General features: G+C 35.9%; 1 protein-coding gene across 1 annotated transcript in view; it reads right to left on the reverse strand.

Annotated features, from left to right (window-relative positions):
* Positions 1–3,721: 3,721 nt before the first annotated feature.
* LOC103594953 (chromosome unknown open reading frame, human C7orf60) overlaps positions 3,722–27,039 on the reverse strand; it is a 70,931-nt gene continuing 47,613 nt past the window's right edge. Inside the window, exon 4 of the mRNA XM_008578254.1 lies at positions 3,722–3,871. Coding sequence (XP_008576476.1) covers positions 3,751–3,871 — 121 coding nt within the window. The 3' untranslated portion in view covers positions 3,722–3,750. The remainder of the gene's footprint in view (positions 3,872–27,039) is intronic.

The following is a 27,039-nucleotide window of genomic DNA, read 5'->3' on the forward strand; positions in this document are numbered from 1 at the left end:
GCTATCTCTGATGAGTTTACTTAGATCGAAGTGCTTGGTCTGCTGAGTTTACTTAGATCGAAGATCTTGGTCTGATGAGTTTAGTTAGATCAATTAGCTTGGTCTGATAAGTTTACTTAGATCGATGAGCTCAGTCTGATGAGTTTACTTCAATCGATGAGCTCGGTCTGATGTGTTTACTTGGATTGATGTGCTTGGTCTGATGATTTTACTTGGATCGATGAGCTTGGTGGGTTTATTTTACTTAGATCGATGGGCTTGGTCTGTTGAGTTTACTTAGATCGATTAGCTTGCTCTGATGAGTTTAGTTAGAAAGATGAGCTTGGTCTGATGAGTTTACTTAGATAGATTAGCTTGCTCTGATGAGTTTATTTAGATTGATAAGTTTCGTCTGATGAGTTTACTTTGATCGATGAGCTTGGTCTGATGAGTTTACTTAGATCGATGTGCTTGCACTGATGAGTTTACTTAGATTGATGAGTTTCGTCTGATGAGTTTACTTAGATCGATGAGCTTGGTCTGATGAGTTTACTTACATCGATGAGCTTGGTGTGTTGAATTTACTTAGATCGATGGGCTTGGTCTGATGAGTTTACGTAGACCGAATAGATTGCTCTGATGATTTTACTTAGAACGATGTGCTTGGTCTGATGAGTTTACTTAGATTGATTAGCTCGGTCTGATGTGTTTACTTAGATCGGTGTTCTTGGTCTGATGAGTTTATTTAGGTCAATGTGCTTGGTCTGATGAGTTNCACGGCTCACAGGATCGCGCTGTCTCCTGTCACGGCCGCTCAGACCCGTCGCCATCTTGCCAGACCTTGTCTGCCGTGCCGCTTCCAAAATTTTCTTTACTGTGTTTCATTTGGGGTAGTTTCTATTGCCATGTCTTCAATTTAAATTTTCTTCTAAGACATCTAATGTACATTAATCCCATCTAGTATGTTTCTCATATCACACATTGGGCAATTCACTTCTTAAAGTCAGATCTGCGTTTTCTTAAATATCTTCCATGTCTCTACTTAACTTTTTGTACATATGGAATACAGTTAAAATATCCCTATTTTATATATTTTTCAATGATAAATTAAAATTTTATTGAAGCCTAAATACAAGAGAGTACACAAACCATAACTGTCAGGCTCAAGGAATTTTCCCCAACTGAATAATATCCTCATTTTAATGTCCTTGTTTCCTAGTTTTAACATCTGTGTCAGTTCTGGTTTGGTCTTTATTGGTTGATTTATCTCTTTACTGTGAATCCTATTTGCTTCTTTGCATGGCTGGTAATTTCTTTTTTGTATGCTGGACACAGTGAATTTTACCTTAGCAGTTGCTGGATTGCTATGAATTGCTAGAAATATTCTTGAGTTTTGTTCTGGTATGTAGTTAGGATACCTATAGACAGTTTGATCTTTTGGGGTCTTGCTTTTAAGATTTGTTAGGTGAGACTACAACAGTATTCAGTGTAAGGCTAAGTATACTCCATTGCTAAGGCAAGACCCTTCTATATACTCTACCCAATGCCTCATGAATCTTGAGTTTTCCAGTGAGGCTGGTTGAAACAGGTACTATTTCCTTGTATGAATGATAGTCACTGTAACCTCAAATCCTTTCAGGTAGTACTTTCTCCAGTCTCATGTAGTTTTCTCATACACATGCACTGATCAGTACTCAGCTGAGTATTCAAGAGGCACCCTTTATAGGCCTCTGGAGTTTTCCCTCTGTGCAGCTTTTTCATTTTTTGATACTGTGCCCTACAAATTCCAGTTGACTTAGTCTGCCAGGACTCTTAGTTCCATCTCCACAACTCAGGGAATCACCTGGGCCCTGCTTGGGTTTCCACCTCTCTGTGCCACACCCTAGAAACTCTCTGAAGGCAATATGCTAGTGTAATTGTAGGGCTCATCTCATTTGTTTTCCACCTCTCAGGGATCACTGTTCTTCATTACCTGATGTGCAGTGTCTTATAAATTATTTCATATGTTTTCTCCACTTTTTTGTTGTTGGTCTCTGTTATTACATCTTAGCTGAAAGAGTAAGTCTCTTCACTTTGTTTTAAAATTATGACAGGATTCTGGAACTGTGAAACTCTGATTCTTCTACTGAACTTATGTTTAGCAGTTCTTTTGTCTTTGTGAATGAGTATAATAGCACTCCCCCCTTATCTGCAGGGGATATGTTCCAATCCCCCCAGTGGATGCCTGAAACTGAGGATGGTACTGAACCCAAGTACTGAGATATCATGATACCTGATCTGATAACCTAGTCTGCCCACTAAGTGACTAACAGGTAGGTAGCATATACTAAGTGAGTGTGGATATGCTGGACAAAGGGGTAATTCATGCCTCGAGTGAAATAAAGTTAAATTTCATCACATTACTCAGAATAGTGTGCAATTTAAAACTTGTGAATTGTTTATTTCTAAAATCTTCCATCTAATATTTTTGAGCTACGGGGAACTGAACCTGTTGCGAAACCTCAGGTAAGGGGGGGACTACTGTACAGTTGAAAATTTATAACCCTATCCATAAACAAATTTATGTATGTATGTATGTATGTATGTATGTATGTATGTATGTATGTATGTATGTATGTATGTATGTATGTATGTATGTATGTATGTATGTATGTATGTATGTATGTATGTATGTATGTATGTATGTATGTATGTATGTATGTATGTATGTATGTATGTATGTATGTATGTATGTATGTATGTATGTATGTATGTATGTATGTATGTATGTATGTATGTATGTATGTATGTATGTATGTATGTATGTATGTATGTATGTATGTATGTATGTATGTATGTATGTATGTATGTATGTATGTATGTATGTATGTATGTATGTATTTTAAGGCTCGTCAAGTGAAGCTGTGAGAGTGGAGAAGGAACAAAGAAATTTGTAGCTAGATGTGATCAATTAGTTGTAAAGTGCACTTGGACCAACCAACAAATTTTTTCTGATATAAATGAGGAGTATGCCTGCCCTGGAGTAATCTACTTTCAAAATATACCCTTAATACAAATTCCTGGCATCATATGAATAACATAAAAGACAGGTCAAGCTGATAAGGAGGCGATCCTGCTTCGCTGAATTGAAGTGATATCATCACAATTTCATTCACTGGAATGTACTCAAAGGGAAGGAGAATACCTGTCATTTATTGAGGACCTATAATATGCCATACCAAGTGTTAGCTGGATGCTTATTCTCACAACTCTTTAATAAAAGGCAGAGGAAACAATCTACGTAATGTTAAGTAGTTTCATCTATATAAGAACTAATAGCTGGACTTAATAAAGTTTTTGGCTGATTCCAAAGCTCTTTCCTCTTTCTACCCATTCCATAATGGCTCTACAACAACGGTACATTTCAGAAAGAGATGCATTAAAAAAAATAAACCAAAAAAACCAAAGTACAAAGCCCAAACTCTGCAGCTACCTGGAAATCTTTGCAATCTACTAAAGTTTCTTGATCACAATGATTTTACTATAGTATAGTTCCAGATTACGATTATTTAGGGAACAAAACAAAGAAAATAAAGAGAAATATGGCACTGGTCACATTATTATCTATTAGTTAAATGCTCACAAATTTTCATAGAATATATATTTAGTTTTTGAATAGAAATAATCTCTTAACTGGTACACAGGAAATATATTTGCTATTTTAAAATGTGAAGACAGTGCTTTTCCTTTGTAAATATACATGTAAAATATTCAAGTCTAAAACAAAACTATTCATACCTCTACAGCAGGTACAATGTCTATGCCAACAGTCAGAAATTCTTCAAACTTCAAAAATGGGTTAAAGCAGCTGCCAACATCAAGTAATCTGATCTTTCCTGAGGCTTGTAGCAACCTAAAAATAGATACTTTATATTATAAAAGGCAAACTGAAAATAAAATATAAAAAACATTCAAATATTTAAGAATAAAAAGATCATGTAGATTATTGATTTTTTAACTTTGGTCTCAGGACCCCTTTACACATATAAAAATTATTGAGGGCTCCAAAGAGTTTTTGCTGATGTGGATTACATATATCCATAATTTCCTTATTTGAAGTTAAAATGGAAAAGTTTTTAAAAATATTAATTCATTATAAAAACAATAAACCTATTATATGTTAATGTAAAAGATATTTTTTAAATTTAAAATACTAGACTTAAAAAAAAGGACAGTAAAAAGTGAGGCCTTATTTTATATTTTTTCAAGTCTTTATATCTGGCTTAATAGAAGACCAGCAGATTACAATATCTTCTTTTGCATTTGAGCTATTGCAACATCACATGCTATGCAGTCTCTGTAAGACTCCACTCTACGCTCATTAAAGAGTGAGAGTAAAAAAGGCAAATGACATATTATTATTATTATGAAAACAATTTTTTCCTGTGGAGGCCCCGAAAGAGTTTCAGATCCCCAGCCCACATTTTGAGAACTCTGCAGGTGAAAGAATCCATTTAAAAATTAATTCTCAGTAGTCAATATAATAATGTCTTTGTGCTTTAATTTGTCTTAGCAATTTAAAATGATTAAAAAGCATAAATAGGATTTTATAAGTTAAAAAATTCTTACTGTGCGCAAGAGCTTTCCTCATGTCCAAAAATAGTAGAAAAATGAAGTAGCAAATTCAAGATGAAACTAATATGGTTCTATGTAGCAATAAATAAAGATGGAGGAAAGCAGTGGATTTTATTGGTTGCAAGCCTGTAGTCCTAATGCTCAGACAGTAAAGCAACAATAAAAATATTATAAATATAAGTCAACCTCAGACATATGCCATTTTAATTGATGTTAAAATAATTTTCTTTAAAAAACTCATGAATACATATTATAAAAAAACAGGAAGGAAAATGTAGGATAATAATTAGGCAAAAACAGAATCTTGGTTCCTAGAAGTCTAAAGAGCAGAGAGAACCTGCCCAGCTTCTCTCCCTTGTACTTGGCTAGCATATTACCTTCGGGTCCGTGAGAGAGGTATTAAACTACAGACAGTAGTTTAAGCTCCTGGAAAAGGCACAGTAAGTCAAAATAATATAATCTGAAGTTGAATTTTTTTCAGAGAAGGAATATAATAAATAGAGTTTACATTTTTTTTTTTTTTTTTCTTTTTCCGTGTCCGGCAACAGATCGCACCCCTCAGTGTTGCCCCCGTCCCGGACCAGGGACCGGCAACGGGATTGCAACCCTCGGTGTTGCTCCCGCGCCTCGCTCAGCCAGTGAGCGGGAACCGGTCTGTACGTGGGATCCGAACCCTCGGGCTGGAGCGCCGCCGCGCTTCCCAAGCGGCGCACTTATCCAGTGCGCCACCGGGCCGGCCCCTAGAGTTTACATTTTTAACCAAACTTGATGTCCCAACTTTTTTTGTAAATGACAACAATCACCACTTGATATAGATCAACCTCCCAGATATAGTACACAACACAATATAGTACCATAAAAATAATGTGGACCAATTAAAAAAGATTTTTGCCAATAAAGTTTCATTTTATTTAATAATTCATCTGAAGAGGGCTATGAGAGTATGAGGAAACAGTGATTTTACCAAAGTAGACCTTGATTTTCTGTATCTATAAAACAATTCAATAATTCTGATTATGACATCCTGATGAATATCAATTCTTGCAAAGAAAAACTAGAAACTCTCCCAGTGACAACAGCTGCTCCTGGGACTCGAGATAATTTTCTGTACTGTAGCCAGTTTGGAAGCAGATTATTATGTAGTTTAGATGATGCCTATAACAATAATCATTTGGAAAGTTGAAGTAAGTTTAGTGGTTCTTGAAATATCACAATCCACTAGTTCCCAGGAAGAAAGAAGTCAGTGAATTTCTGTGGCATTATTTATAAGTTGCTAAACAAATCAAAAGATCCACAAGACAGGGGCCAGAGAAATGCCTTGCATATAGCTGGTATTGCTGTTGAATTAATACAAATTTGAATACCCAGATCACAAGCAATTACAACAAACGAAAATCTGTAATGATATGTAATACTATACATCCTACTAGATCATCATTCTAATCCTTACATGGGGCTATGGTTAAGAAAAAAAGTTTTGGAATAAGCAAGATCAAAACATGATTCTGTCCCTTAGTGTGTAATACAGGGATAATAATGATACCCATATTTAAGAGTTTTTACAGGATTAAATGAGATAACACATTTAATTTTTTTTTTTTTGTCTTTTCTGTGACCGGTAAGGGGATCGCAACCCTTGGCTTGGTGTCGCCCGCACCGCGCTCAGCCAGTGAGCGCACCGGCCACTCCTATACAGGATCCGAACCTGTGGTGGGAGTGCTGCTGCGCACCCAAGTGCCGCACTCTCCCGAGTGCACCACAGGGCCGGCCCACACATTTAATTTTTGACCTAAGGCCTGGTACATGATAAGTGCACAAAAATTGGTAGATATTACTGTTAGCCATTACCACTGTTATAGATGAAATATTTTGTGATTTATCCACTAATTATCTTCCTGAGCACAGTAAAAGCAGAATTTGTCTCATATTAAATTCTTTACTATAGATTCTAGTAAACTGAGTAGAAAATTTCTGATAGTCTTTAAAAAAAAATCCTTGTTAAAAATAGAATTTTCTATCTGGATGGAGTATTCTAAATCATTCAAGTTAATTCAAAATTATTATGATACAATCACCAATAACTTAACAATATCATAAATTAGCTTAATAACATCAATTCTCAGTAATATACTTAATCCATTTCAGATTCTTTGGTTAAGCTCCTTAATTTTTTATTTGCATAAAACACAAATGTACAATTTTTAAAAATTCATGCAGTGAACATCCATGTAATCACCACCCAAGTCAAGAAATAAAACACTGCCTGCATGACCCTCCCTGATGACACTCCTACCCCTTTCCATAATGGTAGCCACTACCCTGATTTTAGTGATAATCATTCCCTTGATTTCCTTTTGTATTCTTACCTATCTATGACTGAATGCCTAAATAACAGTTTAGTTTTGCACTACACATTTGCTTTTATGACTTGCTTCTTCCATTTGAAATTATGTTTGTGGGAGTCATCTATGCTTCTATAACTCACTTTCATTGCTGTAGGTAGTACCCTTATATAATACATCCCACTGGGACTTTGATTAGTGTGTAATTTCTGTGACAGAGTCATAGATAGTAGATTTTCTGCCTGCATTCATAAAAGAAGGAAATGCTAAATTTCAATTAAAAGTGAGTGAAAAGAAATATTTCTTTTTCTTGTTGAAGTTGATGGACCCACTTAAGGAATATGTGTCAAATGAACTAAATCTGGATAGGTTCATTTCACATAGTAAAAGCTGTCAAATGGAAAGAAAATTATTTTGAAGAAATGAAGCACTTCTTTTCTAAAAAACCTATCAACTGATTATGAGCTAAATAAACAAACAAAACAAAAAACCTTTGCAGATCATAAATTCTAATTTTTGATGTGAAAAATATTGCTACAACTATGGGGGTTGTCAATTAACCTGAAAGATCAAGTTCTAAAAATAGAAATGAGTGTATTTTGAAAGGTAATTAAAAATGTAAGTTTATATTAAATAGACACAATTATAAATATATAGCTATTAAGAATGATCTTAGTTTAGAAATCATTACTTTCTTTTTTTTTTTCCTTTTTTCGTGACCGGCAATGGATCGCAACCCTCAGTGTCGCGCCCATACCGGACCAGGACTGGCAACGGGATTGCAACCCTCGGTGTTGCTCCCGCACCTTGCTCAGCCAGTGAGTGGCTGGTCTGTATGTGGGATCCGAACCCTCGGCGGGAGCGCCATCACGCTTCTCAAGCGGCGCACTGTAGCAGTGCGCCACCGGGCCGGCCCCAGAAATCATTACTTTCATTTGAAATTTATCAAAACAGTGTTTCCAATCTTCTTTCAAATCCAAGTATCTTTAGTATCATTTTTTAAAAAATAGCTTTAAATGTATACATACCTATAATTTGACAAATATTTGTTGAATACCTATTGTACCCATTAGCCCTGTTTAAGAGCTTGAGATATCGAGTTGAGTAAGAGAGTCCTGATACTTAAGGAGTGAAGAAGACATACATGCAAAAAATGCAATTTCTGAACACAAACTTTCTGAAACTCTAAGTGCTTTCTGAAATGTTGTCCAGTCACTGATTTCATTGTATTGTAGTTCTTTTTAAGTCCCCAGTGACACCTTTTTGTTCTTCCTACCCTTAACAGTGCTTTAAAACTCACCTTGAATTTTAAAAACAATTTTAAAAATCTCTCATCACCTCTCCTAGAAAATAAAAAAAATACTTGAAATGGCTCTTTCATTGATTTATTCAAGATTTGAAACTTCAATTCCATTACCATGAATAAACACACATGTATATGGCAGTATTTTCCAAACTGACTTATGTTTTAGTTTAACAATTACAATGTTACTAATATGGGAATAATAATTGCACCTTCCTCATACTGTTGTATAATGATTAAATGAGTTATACATGGTCTCTCTGCTCTCTCTGCTTCTACCATCCTTGCAATGTGAGACCCCTGGGTCACTACTGCCACCACCAGATGGACTCTGGGGTTTCTGGCCTCAGAAACTGTAAGCAATAAATTTTGTTTTTCTTTATAAATCACCCAGTTTCAAATATTTTGTTATAAGCAACAGAAACTAATACATAAAATTGGTACCAGGAGTGGGGTGTTGCTTATAACAAATACTTGAAAGTGTGGAAGTGGCTTTGGAACTGGGTGCTGAGGAGAGGCTGGAGGAATAGGCTAGAAAAAGCCTAGATACTGGTGAAAGTTTAGAAGACAAGAAAACCAGGGAAAGTGACAGAGATTGGTTAAATGGTGGTGACCAGAACACTTATGGAAATATGGACTGTAAAGACCATTCTAAGGAGGTTTCAGATAGAAATAAGGAGTTTTTTGGAAACTGGGGCAAAGATCAACCTTGCTATGAATTGGTAAGGAACTTGGCTGCATTGTGTCCATGCCCTAGGACTTTGTGGAATTTGGAACTTAGGAGTTGTGAACCAGAGTATTTGGTGGAAGAAATTTCTAAGCAGCAAAGCATTCTGGAAGCTGCACGGCTACTTCTAACAGACTATTCTGAGTTATGGGGGCAAAGGCATGACATAAAACCAGAATTTAAAAGGGAAGCAGAGTGTAAAGATTTGGAAAATTTGCAACCTGGCCATGTGGTAGAAAAGCAGAGAATATTTTCAGAAGGAAAAATCAGTGGTACTAAGAAGATTAACACAGAAAACCAGTATTATCAAGAGAAGGGGAAAAGGCCCTGAAGGCACTGCAGAAGCCTCTGGGGCCAACCCTTTCATTTCAGGCCAAAAGACCTAGGGAGATAGAGTGGTCTTGGGGAACAAGCCTGAGACCCTCCACAGGCTTGCTGCTCAGGGCCACATTGGAAATCTGCTTCAAGCACCAGCACCCCAGCTGCTTTGGCTGTTTCCAGCTATGGCTAAATTGGCCCCAGGTGTGGCTGGACTGTACCTTTGGAAAATACAAGCCTGAAGTCTTGTCAGAGTCCACACGGTGTTAGGTCTGCAGGCTCACAGAATGCCAGTGATGTGGAGGCCTGGGATCCTCCACCCTGATTTCAATGGATGTATGGAAAAGTCTGGGGGCCCAGGAAGAGATCTGTCACAGGGGCAGAGTCACCGCAGACAACCTTACCTAGAGCAATGCTGAGTGGAAACGTAGGGTCAGAGTTGCAGCAGAGAAACCCCATCAGTGCCATGTCTAGTGGAGCCATGAAAGCAGGACCGCCATGGAGACCTCAAACCTGTGGAGCTACCAGAGTGGAACACCAGCCTGGGAAACCTGAAGCATCACGTGACACCAGGAAAGCCATAGAAGCAGGGCTGCCTAAGGACTTGGGGACCCAACTCCCACACCAGTGTGCAGAGGACACTGAACATGGAGACAAGGTACATGATTCACAAGCTATAAGATTTAATGCCTACCCTGCTGGGTTTCAGGGTTTCAGACTTGTTGGGACCTGTTACCCTTTTCTTTTGGCCTATTTCTCCCTTTTTGAGTGGAAATATTTACCCTATGTTTGTCCCACCATTGTATCTTGGAAGTAGATAACTTGTTTTGACTTCACAGATGGGACTTTGAACTTTGGACTTCTGAGGTGAAACAAGACTTTGGGGATGAAACGAATGTATTTGCATGTGAAAAGGACATGAGTTTTGGCAGGCCAGGGGCAGAATGGACTGAATTATGTCCCCCCAAAACTCAATGAACCTTGCATTGTGTCCTCCGAGTTTTATGTATTAGAAACTTGGCCCCCACTGTGACTGTTAAGAGGGTGGGAAATCCTATAATGGCAATTGAAAGGTGGAGCCTTGAAGAGGTGATTGGATTGTAGGACCATGCAGTAGTGAATGGATTAAAAATTGTGGTCAGGGGTGTGGTTCTGAGGGCTTTGAAAGGAGAGAGAGGAAAGTCTCTCTCTGCTCTCTCTGCTTCCACCACCTTGCAATGTGAGACCCCTGAGTCACTGCTGCCACCACTATATGTACTTTGGACTTCCCAGCCTCAGAAACTGTAAGCAATAAATGTTGTTTTTCTCTATAAATCACCCAGTTTCAGGTATTTTGTTATAAGCTGTACTTTGGACTTCCCAGCCTCAGAAACTGTAAGCAATAAATGTTGTTTTTCTCTATAAATCACCCAGTTTCAGGTATTTTGTTATAAGCAACAGAAATGGACTGATACAGATGGGGACATCAGAGAGGGGAACAAGGCATAAAGAAATAACAATTATCAAAAATTTGTACAGTAAAAAAGGCTCTGTAGATAACATAATCAACAGAACTCTATCTTTACCCACATGGCCTTGGAAATTTTACTTATCTTTTTTGGGTCTCAGATTCCTCACCTGTAAAATGAAAGGGTAGAAGTAGATGACCTCCAAAGACCATTCCAATTATAAAATTTTAAACCAATTCTTGACAGAATAAAATACCACTCTTTTGCCAAATTCAAACCTTTCTGTATCAACTTCCAGTTGGAAATAATTTAAAAATTACTACCTAGTGAATTTTCCTAAGAGCCAAATTGCATGAAAATATATTGCCAGATTAATATATATCTGACAGCAGCAAAGCTCTAAAAGAAACCTTTTTCAATGTGTCATATATAGGATAAAAACTGGTGTAATTATGGCATTGACAGATACAATGATAATGAGCCAAAGGGTACCTTTCACTGCCTCAACATGGCAGCAAGATAGAAAGAGACTCTTGCCACTTAGGATGCAGGGGCCTCTGCAAGAAGCTCTTTACCACATGTGCTCTTTAACTTCCCTTCCAAGACAGCTCTAACCTTCAGATAGCCCTCTCAAATTATACTTTTCAAGCTTCACCCCTCTTCCCACAGCAACCTAGGGCTTTATCACAGCCATATCACTTTCTACTGAAACATCTCTCCAAAAATTAACATCCAATTCAATCACAATAGACAATTTACCACAATTAAGAATGTTCAAAAGGGGCTGGCTGGTTAGCTCAGTTGGTTAGAGCATGGCCTTATAACACCAAGGTCAAGTGTTCTGATCTCCATACTGGCCAGCCGCCCCACACCCTGCAAAAACTGAATGTCCAAAAAGAATGTGCTGTAGGCTTTCTAAGTAACTTCATTAAACAGTTTCAATAAATTTTGGTCTACAGCAACACTATTGGAATGCGTGTTTGTGTTCTCTGAAGACTACTCTGAATGGGGCATTTGAACATATTTTTCTAAATGTACACTAAGCTGTATGTAAGCCCTGTATTTGAAAGCCATTTTTTTGACATGCAAAATGTGATTCTGAAAAGACTGAGCAATAAAAATGTCATTGTACCTAATGGGAAAAAATGGCTAAATTTACTAAACATATCTGATCTTATGTAGTATTAGCGAAGCAAATATTTGGAAAATTAAATCTAATAAGGAAAACCTATGTAACAGGTCAAGAGGCTGATTAGTTAGGGAGCAAAAAACTCTCTAAAGGATAACTAACTGAAATATGGTTAGGCTGGTTTCTATTTTCAGCATATCTGTTCTACCTTTCTTCATTTACATTCTGGAAAGTGATAAAACACACAGATTGGAAAACAAAGCTTGGCTAAAAAGTTTACTTCAGTTATGCTGCCTCTACATTTTAATGCTTCTTTGAAATATTCATTTACATTCCTCAGTAAATTTTCACTTCTAATTTCTTTAGACAAATTTATGCAGAGAATCTTAAAATTGTATTATTTAATATTTTTATAACAAAAATTCATACTCTCTCCAACTTTTCTGACAATCTTTCCTTTATACAGTGAAAGGGTTAAGGAAAAAACCTTAGTAATATGTAAAGATGTATAAGCTGTTCAAATTATAACTTTTGACTTATTTCCTATGCTGTTTTTAACTGAATATTGTCTTTTGTTCTCTTTTCAAAAACAGTTATAATACAAAATCAGATTTCTTTATTCTCTTCCCCTCAACTCCCACCCTGCTGGTTAAGTAGTTTAATAAGGAAATACAGGATTTTATTATCTACACAATTTTGTCTGGCATGCTCCCAGTGTCAACAGCATCTCGAACCACTCAAGACATGTTAAGAGAGAGCTGTAAACTCTAAGTAAAATTTTTTGCTTATGACATAAGAAAACCTGGCAATATTTATCCAAGTATGTAGTTTACAACAGTGGTTTTTTCAAAGTGCTTTCTACAGAGCTGGAGAATATTCTCTTGGGTCTATTCAAGGGCAAGCAAAGGCAGAAAAGGGAGATACTGTGAGGCTACAATGTTTATGCCTTTTGAGCAGAATAGCAATGTATTTGCTTCCACAGTGGGCTTCCTCTGAAGAAAATGTTAAAATACTTTGAAAGCAATAATCTAGGCCTTATTTATTATCCCTGCTGTTTTGAAGTAGGGGAGGAGGGAAAATGGATTTCTATCTCATACCTATTTGGAGGAAAAACAAAAAAAATTGCATTTTTGAAAGTCAGTATGTAAACAGCACTGTCACTCTTTGGATTCATGACAAATATATGAGAAATTTTTCTAACATCAACTTTTAGGGCTGATAGGTGACAAATAAGTGGGTAAAATTTATTACTAGATACCTGGGATCACGTAGAAATCATTAGCTCCACCTGCTCTCTAGTCTCAATCATTTCTTCAAGTAACAGCAGAAACAAATAGCTAAAAAACAAAACTCCTGACTCCAGATGAGCCCAGCTTATTTTCATTTGGCCACTAACCCTTAGCACTTTTCATAAAATCTATTTCATTTCTATAAGTACCAAAAATCCCTGAAATTCTGACTGGCTAAAGATTATTGGTTTTGATTGCAATGTGTAACAGCCAGACCATAGCTTCCCTTCCATATGTTGGTAGTAAAGAACAAAAAATGTATCAGAGAGAGATTAAGTTTGATGATCAAAGGTTATTTATGGACTAAATAATCTGCACTAAATAGATGAAGAAAAAATTCTGCCTACCACACCACACTTGAAAAGCTTTAACAAGGAAAAGAGAAGACAATCACTGGCTCATGGAGTTAATGATTTTTATCTGAAAGGAAAGTTTTTCTCAAAATGCATTTCATGAAACAGTCTTGCAAGAACCTCTATAGTCAATAGGTCAATGAATGTGGGAAGTGTAATCTCTTTCTGAAGAGCTACACAAAGAATGTAACCATATAATAGCTGTATAATTAAGAAACTCAATTTTTTTAGTTCAATGTTTTCCCAAATTTACTCTGCTGACAAACTCCCTTTTCAAGCATGTATTACCATCTTACAAAACTTCTCTGGGAAACTTTGAGATGAGAGAGAGGGGAATAGAGGCTTCATGAGAAAGGCAAGGATATCTAGTTTCTAAGCAAAACATCTGAAAAAACCTGAAAGGATAACCCAGAAAACTCCACATATAGAAATCAGAGAGGTTAAAAAAAAGTAAGTGAAAATATTTCAGCACTGGCTTCACATGAATGCTCAGATTCCTGCTCTTACTAACATTCTTTGTTTTGCCATCGTCATGATTATTATTATCACATAACAATGACAATGGCCAATGCAGCAGCCATGTAAAGTTTTTATGAGTAGGTACTATTAGTCTCATTTTATAGATGAGGAGACTGAGGCTTAGGGAAGTTAAATAATATATTGAAGGTCATAAAGCTAGTAAGAGATTTCAGATGGGATTAAAATAAAGTGTGTCTGACTCAGCAGCCTGAGCCTTTAACAATTATGTTTCTCATATCTAAAAAAAGGAAGTGACAGTTTGGATATATCTTACCAGTTGTCCATGCATATAAGGTAAGTATACTATGGTACTATATCCTACAAATGTAATATTTATTTTGAAAACAAGTTAACCATATGCATTAGTTTTCCTCTGCTGTGTAGCAAACTACTACAAACAACTTTAAAACAATACCAAATTCTGTAGGTCAAAAGTCCAGGCTTGGCTGGTACTCTGTGCAAGGTCTAACAAGGTGAAATCATGGTGTCAGCTGTCCTGGACTCTTTTCTGGGGACTCTGTGTGGGAGAATCTACTTTTAGCCTCATTCAGGTTTATGGCAGAATTTGGTTCTGTGTGGAGGTAGGACTGAGATCCCTGTTTCTTTGCTGGCTGTCTGCTCAAAGTTATTCTCAGCTTCTAGAGGCCACCCATATTCATTGGATCATGGGCCCCTCCATTTTCAACACAAACAGGAGCACAGAGAATCCTTCTTATGCTTCAAATCTCCCTGACATCCTTTTCTCCTCTCCTCTTCTGCTAAATCTGAAGAAAGTTTTCTGCTTTTCAGGGCTCATGAGATTTGATTAGGCTTACCCAGATAATCTCCCTATCTTAAGGTCAATTGATTAGTAACCTTAACTAAATCTACAAAACCCCTTCCCAGCAGTACCTACACTGGTGTTTGACTGATTAAACAAGTAATAAAACTTTGGGAGCAAAGGGTGGGACACCTTCAGAACTCTGCCTACTTCACAATACTTGAAAAAATCCTTTACTTTCTATTAGCCACTAATAACTTCAGAAGTTTATTCAGAATATTTACTTTTGTGACTAAAGTTAGACATGAGAAAGACCTGAGATGCATGCATCTTGTGTGTCTGTATGTGTGTGTGTGTGTGTGTATGTGCATACACTTGCTATTAAAGATCACTCTGAATACTATGTTGCTTCTTTGAAGTGATAAATATAAATGAGTATATAACTAACTTGGAAATTCAGGTAAGATAAATGCCATTTTGATTAGACTGTTAAAAAATAAAGAAAAAAATCACAATGGCAGTAGAAATTAATAATACCTGAATTATAGACTTTTTAAGAAAGAAAATATAGTTTACTATTTTTAAGAATGTAAAGGAGCAAATACTAGCCAAGTATACTAGTACTGGCCTCTGCACACCTAACAACAACATACTTTTTATTAAAAGGAAGTTTTAAAGTATTTGAAAAAGTTGCATTCAAAATGAATGGTTTTTGCATATTACTGATGACAAAACATAAGAAAATATCCTGTTATGTACAGACACAAAACTTCACAGAACAAAGCTAAAAACTTCTTTATGAGTATCTTAATGTATTCCTATACGGGAAAACTAAACAATTTAAAAATGGTAGTCCAAATTTATTTACATATTTAATTGAAACCAATATCTCTCAAAAAGATTCTTCTTGAACTAAAAGAAACAATGAAAAGAATAATGAGGTGAAATCAGAAATTAAATAATATTCAAAACTATAAATAAAAACTGAAGAACAAAGGAACAGAATATAGAATAGTTTTAGCTACATATATAAACTTATCTGATAAATTAGATCCATTCCCCAAATCATCTATAAAAATAAATGTCAGATAAATTGGTATTGAGTCATATATAATCTGAACCCCAGATATGGCAGATCCAGAGTTTGTGCTAAAAAAAAAAGAAGAGAGAAGACCCAAATAACAAAAATTAGAAATAAAAAAGGTGATATTACAACTGATACCTCAGAAATACAAGAAATCATTAGTGACTACTATAAACAACTATATGCAAACAAATTTGAAAGTCTGGAGGAAATGGATAAGTTTCTGGACACACACAAACTACCAAAACTGAGCCAAGAAGATGTAGAAAATCTGAACAGACGAATAACAATAAAAGAGATTGAAGCTGTTATCAGAAGGCTCCCAACAAAGAAAAGCCCAGGACCCGATGGGTTCACAGCAGAATTCTACCAAATATTCAAAGAGGAATTGACACCAATTCTCTACAAACTATTCCAAAAGATTGAAACAGAGGCAATTCTCCCAAACTCATTCTATGAAGCAAACCTCACCCCGATACCAAAACCAGATAAAGATACAACAACAAAAAAGAAAACTATAGGCCAATATCCTTGATGAAATAGATGCAAAAATCCTCAATAAAATACTAGCTAACAGAATACAGTGACACATAGGCAAAATTTTACACCATGGTCAAGTGGGATTCATCCCAGGGCTGCAAGGTTAGTTCAACATACACAAATCAATAAATGTGATATACCATATCAATAAAATCAAACACAAGGACCATATGATCATCTCTATAGGTGCTGAAAAAGCATTTGATAAAATTCAACACTCATTCATGATAAAGACTCTCTAAAAGTTAGGTATAGATGGAAAGTATCTCAACATAATTAAAGCCATATATTATAAGCCCACTGCCAATATCATCCTGAATGGGGAAAAGCTTTTCCCTTAAGAACAGGAACTAGACAAGGATGGCCACTCTCACCCCTCCTATTCAACATAGTGTTGGAAGTACTAGCCAGAGCAATCAGAGAAAAGAAGGAAATAAAGGGCATCCAGATTGGAAAAGATGAAGTCAAATTGTCCCTGTTTGCAGATGACATGATCCTATATACTGATCAGCCTAAAGCCTGTACAAAAACTCTTAGAGTTGATAAATGATTTCAGCAAATTTGCAGGATACAAAATCAACACACAAAAATCAAAAGCACTTCTATTCTCCAATAGTGAACATGCAGAAAGAGAAATCAAGAAAACTAGCCCATTTACAATAGCCACCAAAAAAATAAAATACTTAGGAATTGAGTTAACCAAGGATGTGAAAAATCTCTATAATGAGAACTACAAACCACTGCTGAGAGAAATTAAAGAGTATACAAGAAGATGGAACAATACCCCATGCTCTTGGATTGGAAGAATCAACATAGTGAAAATGTCCATACTACCCAAAGTGATATACAAAGTCAATGAAATCCCCATCAAAATTCCAATGACATTTTTCTCAGAAATGGAAAGAACTATCCAGACACTTATATGGAATAAACTACCTGACTTTAAACTATACTACAAAGCTATAATAACCAAAACAGCATGGTAGTGGCATAAAAACAGCCACACGGGTCAATGCAATAGAATAGAGAATCAGAAATAAACCCATACACCTACAGTCACCTGATCTTTGACAAAGGCACCAAGCCTATACCCTGGGGAAGAGACTGCCTCTTCAGCAAATGTTGCTGGGATAACTGTATATCCATATGCAGGAGAATGAAACCCATACCTCTCACCATATACCAAAATCAACTCAAAATGGTTTAAAGAATTAAAAATACACCCTGAAACAATAAAACTTCTTAAGGAAAACATAGGAGAAACACTTCAGGAAATAGGACTGGACACAGACTTTATGAATATGACCCCAAAAGCACAGGCAACCAAAGGAAAAATAAATGATGGGATTATATCAAACTAAAAAGCTTCTGCACAGCAAAAGAAACAATTAACAGAATTAAAAGACAACCAACAGAGTGGGGGAAAATATTTGCAAAATATATATCTGACAAAGGATTAATATCCAGAATATACAAGGAACTCAAACAACTTTACAACAAAAAAACAAGTAACCCTATTAAAAAATAGGCAAAGGAGCTAAATAGGCATTTCTCAAAGGAAGATGTACGAATGGCCAACAGACATATGAAAAAATGCTCAACGTCACTCAGCATTCGGGAACTGCAAATCAAAACCACACTGAGATAACATCTCACCCCAGTTAGGATGGCTAATATCCAGAAGACTGTGAATGATAAATGCTGGCGATGTTGTGGAGAAAAAGGAACTCTCATACACTTGGTGGGACTGCAAAATGATGCAGCCTTTATGGAAAATGGTATGGAGGTTCCTCAAACAATTGCAGATGAATCTACCATATGACCCAGCTATCCCACTGCTGGGAATAAACCCGAGGAATGGAAATCATCAAGTCGAAGGTATACCTGTATTCCAATGCTCATTGCAGCACTATTTACAACAGCCAAGAGTTGGAAACAGCCCAAATGTCCATCATCAGATGAGTGGATACGGAAAATGTGGTATATCTTACACAATGGAATACTACTCTGCTATAAAAAAGAATGAAATACTGCCATTTGCAACAACATGGATGGATTTAGAGAAATTTATATTAAGTGAAACAAGTCAGACACAGAAAGAGAAATACCACATGTTCTCACTTATTTGTGGGAGGTAAAAATAAATAAATAAATAAATAAATACACAAATAAACTGGTTGGGGGAGGGAAGAAGACAGAATAATGGCAATTCCTTGAAGTTGTTAAGACAAGTGAACAGATATGAGGTTGTTGGGAGAGGGAAGAGAGGGGGAGAGGGAGGTTTCGGTAATGTGCCACAATAATCAACCACATTGTATATTGATAAAATAAGATTATATTAAAAAACAAATAACTGAAAATAAAATATCAAGTCTTAGTAAAATAATTTTTTTTTATTTTAGCTTTGAAACACTAGAATAAAACCACAAACGATTTGGATAAAAATGTAAACACAATGAGAAGAAAATACATGCCAATAATAGCCAGATGAAAATGTTATAAGAGCTTATAACATTAGAAGAATACTAAAAAATATATGAGGAAATTCAATTTAAGAGCAAAAAGTCAAGTCCTTTACATAACAATGGGAAAATACTGTGAATAGATAATGAGGGATATGCTAAAAACATAAACTAGCAACAGTTCCCCCTGGCTGGCAGCTGGCAAGACAGCACACCCGGTGTTCTCAGGCAGGAGCCAAGGGCAACCCCCCCACCCCTAGGAGCAGGCAAGAGAGCATGCCTGGGGTTCTGAAGCAGGAGCCGAGGGTAACATCCCCTGCCTGGAAGCAGGCAAAGAACACACTGAAAACACCAATTCCATGTGGTGGCCTGCCACAGCCACCACCACAGCTGTTGCAAAAGTGGCAAATGCCACAGCTACTGTTCAGGTGGCCCACCAGACATTTAACTGCATTAATACAAGAAGTGTCACCAGCAGGGACCAGAAAAAGAAGAGGACATCTCTCTCCTCAAAGCCCACTCCAAAGTAATAGAATAAGAAACTGCTCTACCTGATGACCAGACATCAATGTACAGATACTAGAAGTAAAACCCAAGAAAATATGACACCACCAAAAGAATACAGTAATTCTCAAATACCAGACCCTATAGAGCAGGAAACCCTTGAAATGACTGAAAAGGAATTCTGAGCAACAATCTTAAGGAAACTCACTGAGATACAAGAAGACTCAGGTAGACAACGTAATGAAACAAAAAACATTCAGGATATGAAGGAGGAAATTTACAAAGAGATTAATACCTTAAAAATGAACATAGCAGAACTCATGGAACTGAAAGATTCACTCAATGAAATAAAAACCAGAACCAAGAGCTTAAAGCAGCAGGCTAAAACAAAGAATTTCTGATCTTGAAGATAGTCGTTTTGAAATAACCCAGGCACACTAAAAGAAGGAAAAAAGAATTTCAAAAAATGAAGAAAATCTCAGAGCTAGCAGACAACCTTAATGCATAGACTTTCAAATCATGGGTACTCCAGAAGGAGAGGAGAAAAGGGAAAGGCATGGAAAACCCTATTCAACAAAATAATAAACTTCCAAGGTATAAGGAGAGATGTGGACCTTCAGATCCAGGAGGTCCAAAGAACCCCAAACAGGTTCAACCCAAAAAGATCCCTCCAAGACATATTTCAAACTGGCAAAGAGAGAATCAAAAGAAGAAAGAGAAAAGCATCAAGTCACCTATAAGGGAAGCCCCTAGCAGACTAACAGCAGATTCAACAGAAACTCTACACAGGCCAGAAGAAAATGGGATAATATATTCAAAATACTAAAAGAAAACCCTGCCAGCCAAGAATACTATACCCAGCAAGGCTATCCTTTAGAAATGAGTGAGAAATAGCATATTTTCCTGACAAACAAAAGCTACAGGAGAGTTCAACACCACACCACCAGTCCTACAAGAAATCTTCAAGCAAGTCCTGCATCTGGAATCCAAAAACTGATAATCACTACCGTGAATACGCAAGACAGAACAAAACCCACTGGTAGAACAAAAATGCAAATGAGAAAGAGAAAGAAACTAAATCTTACCACCACAAAAAACCACAATGACAATGTAATAATGTCCCTGCTTTTATTTCTGATTTTAGTCTTCTCTCTTCTCTCTTGGTCAGTCTAGATAAAGGTTTGCAAATTTTGTTGATCTTTTAAAAGAATCAACTTTTGGTTTTGTTGATTTTCTCTATTGTTTTTTAATTCCCTATTTCACGTATTTCTGTTGTAATCTTTGTTATTTACTACTTATATTTGCTTTTCATTTAGTTTGCTCTTCTTTTTTTCTATTTTCTTAATGTAGAAGTTTACATTACTGATTTGAGATTTTTCTTATTTTTAATATAAGTGTTCACAGGTATAAACTTTCCTCTAAGCAATGCATGAGCCCTGCATCCTATAAATGTTGATATGTTGTGCTTTGATTTTTATCTCAAAGTACTAGAGAACTTCCCTGTTATTTTTTTTTAACCCATTGTTTATTTAGGAGAGTGTTGTTTAATGTCCACATATTTGTGAATTTTCTAAATTCCTTCTGTTACTGTGGTCAGAGAACATATTTTCTATGATCTTAGTCTTTTTAAATGTATTAAAATTATCTTAGATTTTTATCTATAAAAAATAAATAAAACTAAAAGCCAATACTATTAACCCACATTAGAAATCACAAAAACAAATATACATCTGAAGTTGCAAATTTCAAAAGTTATAAAATATTTTGTATTTATTGAGGTCAAAGTAAAACTTATATACACAATCAAATAACAAATATGATAAAATTCCAGAGCTGTGCTGGTCTATATGGTGTCTTTATGATTTAGAAGAAAAGGTAACCCCCCACTTCTTCAAATAAAAAAGATATTGTATTAGTATATTACTGCACCAACTAAACAACTGCATGTAGTGGTCCAGCCTGACTCTGCCCAGGGAAGCTTACTAGAGCCCATGAGAAGCAACCTGGCTGTGCAAATGTGTGTGTCACACATATCTTGAACCCTTAAGTGCATACACTGCCGGCAACCTATGATAACTCCTATGACACCCCCAGTGAGATCAGCTTGTCAGGGTCAGAGTGGGAAGTGAGCAAACATTGGGCCTCCAATAGCAGCAAGTGGGTGAGGGAGATGACCACTGGGATACCGAGTATGGTTGAGAAGGAGACAATGTTATGAGTTTGATGAGGATATGGGTACCAGTTTATGAATGATGATAGTATTCTCTCCTGCTGTGGCAAGACCACCACCTACTCTCATTTATGTTTGGATGTGTCTACCATGTGAAGGGCTTCCTCCCTGATGTGGCTAGCTTGTATGGTGCCTTATCTGAATACTACTTGTGGCAAACTTTTATAACTCTTTTCAAAGCAAAATGGAAATAGTGAGCAAGAGTACTGAATTATTCATATCCTTTGATCTGCAATGTCACTGTAAATTTTATCTTAAGGACAACATGACAGAAACAAAGATATCAAACTTGATGAGTTATTATAAAAATATTAAAAATAAATATGAAGACCACAGTAAACAGAGTATGTTTACCCTGGCAGTGAAAATAGAATATAAAATAGTATATACATTTTGAAAACAGCAATGTAAAAATACACAACCAAATGGAAGGTAATAGTAATTTTAAGATTGCCAAATCATCACAGAATATTTTTATATGTCTATAATGATTTCCAAAATAAAAAAACCTCAAGTTCCCATTCTTTAAATGTTTAAATATCCCAACTGTAATACTTCTTACATTATTTATTTGCTTAAAAATCCTTTTTGCAGTTACAGAGAAGATACATTTTCGATGAGCTGTTAATAATCATGAATTTCAAATTAATGAAATTTTCCTATATGTCAGTGATTTACTTCTGAAAGCTTATATACTTAATGAAATATTCATAACTCTTTTCTTTGAATTTTAACAAGTAAGGCTATTTGTAAAGGCATCCAATAATATGTTTTTAAGAGTGGAGAATATATAAAATCATCTGTTAGTGTGGGAAGCAAATATCAGAACTTCTATTTATCTGTGACTTCAATTTCTATAATGAGAAATTAAGCTTTATTAGTATTTAATACATGAAATGACACTGATACCCTGTGATGATTAATTTTGTGTGTCAACCTGACTAGGCTACAGTCTCCAGATATTTGGTCAAACACCAGTCTAGATTCACTGTGAAGATATTTTTCTAAAGATGAGATTAACATTTAAATCGGTGGACGTTATGATTACCCTCTATAATGTGGGTGGGTCTCATCCAATTGTTAGAGGGCCTTAACAGAAAAAGACTGAGGTTGCCTGAGGAAGAAGGAATTCTGCCTCCAGACTCAAGCTGCAACATCAACTGTTCCCTGAGTCTCCAGCTTGCTAGCCTGCCCTAACTTCCACTATCACATGAGCCAGTTCCTTAAAATAAAGCTCTCTCTCTCTCTGTTCACACTCTATTGGTTCCGTTTCTCTGGAGAACGCTGTCTAATAAACACCCCCTCGTAGTGCCTGGGTCTGACGGTTAAGCTTCTTGTTTGTTATATAGGGTTACCTAAGAGACAAGAGGAGTTCCAAAACACAGAGCAATGACAGTGGCATCCCTATTTGTTTCCTTGCAGCATACTGCAATATATTGAGTTTCATTGCTCCCAGGTAAGGGAATAAATGGTGTGAATTATTGGTTTCAGTTAAACTAAGCCTCACAAGAGATTAGCTTATCAAGATTCCTCACAAAGAAACCAAAGCAAATGCACAGGAATAACCAAAAAAAAAAAAAAAAAAGAACCCAACAAACCAACCAAAAAAAAAAAAAAAAAGAACCCAACAAACCAACCAAAAAAAAAAAAAAAAAGAACCCAACAAACCAACCAAAAAAAAAAAAAAAAAGAACCCAACAAACCAACCAAAAAAAAAAAAAAAAAGAACCCAACAAACCAACCAAAAAAAAAAAAAAAAAGAACCCAACAAACCAACCAAAAAAAAAAAAAAAAAGAACCCAACAAACCAACCAAAAAAAAAAAAAAAAAACCCAACAAACCAACCAAACAAACAAAAACAACACTAAATCAGACCTGACAAGATGTTGGAAAAAATTTAAAATCATAAAGAAGGCTAGCAAGGGGGCTCGCCATTTAGCTCAGCTGGTTAGAATGTGGTGTTATAACATGTAGGTCTAGGGTTTGAATTCCCAGTACTGGCTAACCACCAAAAAAAAAAAAGAAAAAAAGAAGGCTAGGTGAAATGCAGATCTACATTCACTAATTACCTTGCCCTAAGTGATTATGTTTTGAGATATTGGTTAACAACAGAGGGAAGCTATCATAATTAATATTTTACAATACTGTTTATTTCAGCTATCATCTGTTGCCAACAAGTTGCCAACAACTTGTTGGCAACCTATATTGCAGTAGTTTTCAACAACTCAAAATTTTGTGTTAGAGCATGATTATTTAACAAAGGGCAGTATCTAGCACTTGAGTGAGAATAGATTTTATACTCATTGGAAATCTTTTAAGTCTTAATACACTTATATGTCTTCTTAAAAATGACATAGTAAACAATTTCGTGACAAGAGGTATTTACTATGACCATTAATTTTTAGAGATGCGTAAGACTCTGCTCCTACAATAAATATGCATATGTTTTTGGAATTATTTATTGCTCTTCTCTAAGATAGTCGGTCTCTTTCCTCACTGTCACATTTTGTTATTAACAAATCTGACCGTTCTTTTGTCTTCTTACTTGAGATTTCTAATCTGTTATGCTTAAAAAATTCTCCTCTTCCCTTTTTCTACACCTCATTTTTGTGGTTGAAGGCCCTAGTTCCATGGCAATTACCTCAATTGATCTCTTTTACTCAGGGTGGTTAATTACAACTGTAACTGGATTTACTGTCTTATATTAACTAAGGTAAGGAGCCAAGTAGATAGAGATATTAGATTACCAGTGTTTTCTGAAGATTTAAAGTCTCCTTAAAAAAAAAAACAACAAAACACCTCTTTTCCTGAATAGTCTATTCCCTAACATTTTAATCCTTTGTTTTTCTCCTTGAGATCATCCATAATGTCGTCTTCTGTTATGTTTATGGCTCCATCCTACTCTAAATACTTTGGGCCACATCACCTCATTCAGTGGTACACAGAAGATATTTTAGGGGTAAAAAACCCAAAGGAAACAGAGTACTATTAATTTTCCCTGTTTCTAACCTCAGTTAAGTCATCTCCATGTTATAAAGTCAAAATTAACTTAATCATGAGAATGGTACCATTGGGAATTGGGTTAAAATTAATTCTAAGGTCCCTTCTGACAGAGAATGCATTCATTCACTGAATTACTGGGTTCCTTATATGCAAGGTTACTATGCTAGGCCTTGTGGATATAACAGAAAATAATACAGTTCTATAATCTCTTTTCATGGAGCTTTATAATTTAATATACAGCGGTATGGAAAATTATAATGGTTAGGAAAATTATAATGCCCTTGGACCAGTCACCAAGTGAAGAACTAATGGTTTTAGAATTCTTAACTCTTTCATAAATTCTCAAGTCCTATTAAAGCCTAACAAAAACCTGGCATTTAGACACAAGTTCTCTTGTAGTTTTAGGATAGAGTGAATTAACTTAGAATACTGTGAATTCTGTTAAACATAGGCTTTCCCAGGTTTTCAAAATTGTCTCTACCTTTGACAATATGTATTCAACCTACAGTAAACCCATAACGGTACAGAGATGCTTTGAATGGTTCTTAAAGCAAGTTACATTGCTTAAAGGCTTAGAGATTGAGTGAATGAAGTAGACAATCTCATTCCAAAATACTTGACTACTCCATGCTCACACTTACAGCTTAGAAGTTCTGTGCTGTGACCACTATCACTGCTGGCTTAGATAAAAATCAACACAGGTAACAAAATATTTCATTCAAGACCCAAAACCAATGCTTTGTAGACGGAGGTGAGAAAGAATCCAGATGCTTAAGGTTCTTCAACAACTTACATATTTCAAAGATGGCTTTCACCTGAGGCTCGCGTTTTATTATTGGTTAAGCTCTTATGGTCACACTCTTAATTTTAAAACATGGCATTCTCCAGAAGTAAAGCAATTACCTTCAAACATTCTAGATTATTCAACTGTGTCCATATTTTTTCTTTCATTTATTCAAATATATATAGGAATATATATATAATTTTTCATAGCAGGAATAGAATTTAAGCAATTGCTATATAAATAAAACACTTTATGAATTATTTTTACATGTCTTTCCATAAAGAGAGCTGAATTGAGGGAGAATGGAAAACATACACATTATAACCAATGTATATAGTACATGAAGGGTATCTTTTCAAAAAAATTGCAAAGAATATGACTTGAGATTAAATATCTGTATATTCCTCCATGTACAGTTACCCAATAGCAGGAATTTGGCTATATCAATTTAATAAGAATAAACTTAGTACAGACTGTATTATAAAATTGGGTGCAGGAAACACCTTGGAATTCTGTGCAACACGATGACAAATCTAAAGAAGCTAGCTCTGACTCTGGCTGATCCACAGACAGTTACGTAGTCTCCCCGGGCCAAATGAAGCATGGAAAATGGGAGAGAGCCAGGAAAGGAAGAAAATGAGCTCCAGTGGCCTGCAGCCTGTGCCTACAACAGCTGCTGCCTGGTGAAACAAAGGAGGTCAGGAAGGGAATGGGCTAACACACAAGAAGAGAGCTGTTTACATATTATACAGTTCATCTCATATTGTATGTCCTTAAATAGCAACTTCCCCATAAGTTTCATGGTAGAAGGTTTAGAAAGCCAAAGACTCAAACACCACTTTCCACTATAGGTCCCAAACTGGATCCTGTCCAGGCCTGAATACGAGATCTTGAAAGAATTTTATATTTCCTTTCTTTGTTTTACAATTAGAAGCGGTCTGCATAATTATCCATGCTTTTCATATGTGTTTTTTCCCTCCTCTCAACATGCTTTCAAATAATGTTGCCACTATACATCCTTGAAAGAATTGAGATTGCAAAGTGGGGAAAACGTTAGATAACACACAAAGGTATTTAAAAATTGGGTCTATGTTTTCCCCTACATATGCCATTGTCAGTTACACTTTTTTGCACTGTCCATCATTTCATATAAATGACTGAAAAATTAAAATAATCCCAGTGAGAACGATAAATGCTGGTGAGGTTGCAGAGAAAAATGAACTCTCATACATTGTTGGTGGGACTGCAAAATGGTGCAGCCTCTATGGAAAATGGTATGGAGGTAACTCAAACAATTGCAGATAGATCTACCATATGACCCAGCTATCCCACTGCTGGGAATATACCCAGAGGAATGGAAATCATCAAGTCGAAGGTATACCTGTTCCCCAATGTTCATCGCAGCACCCTTTACAATAGCTAAGAGTTGGAACCAGCCCAAATGTCCATCATCGGATGAGTGGATACGGAAATTGTGGTATATCTACACAATGGAATACTACTCAGCTATAAAAACGAATGAAATACTGCCATTTGCAACAACATGGATGGACCTTGAGAGAATAATATTGAGTGAAACGAGTCAGGCAGAGAAAAAGAAATACCACATGTTCTCACTCATCGGAGGGAGCTAAAAAACAAACAAAATAAT

This window comes from Galeopterus variegatus, unplaced genomic scaffold, assembly GCF_000696425.1.
Source record: "Galeopterus variegatus unplaced genomic scaffold, G_variegatus-3.0.2 Scaffold1651, whole genome shotgun sequence".
In the NCBI taxonomy this organism is placed as follows: domain Eukaryota; kingdom Metazoa; phylum Chordata; class Mammalia; order Dermoptera; family Cynocephalidae; genus Galeopterus; species Galeopterus variegatus.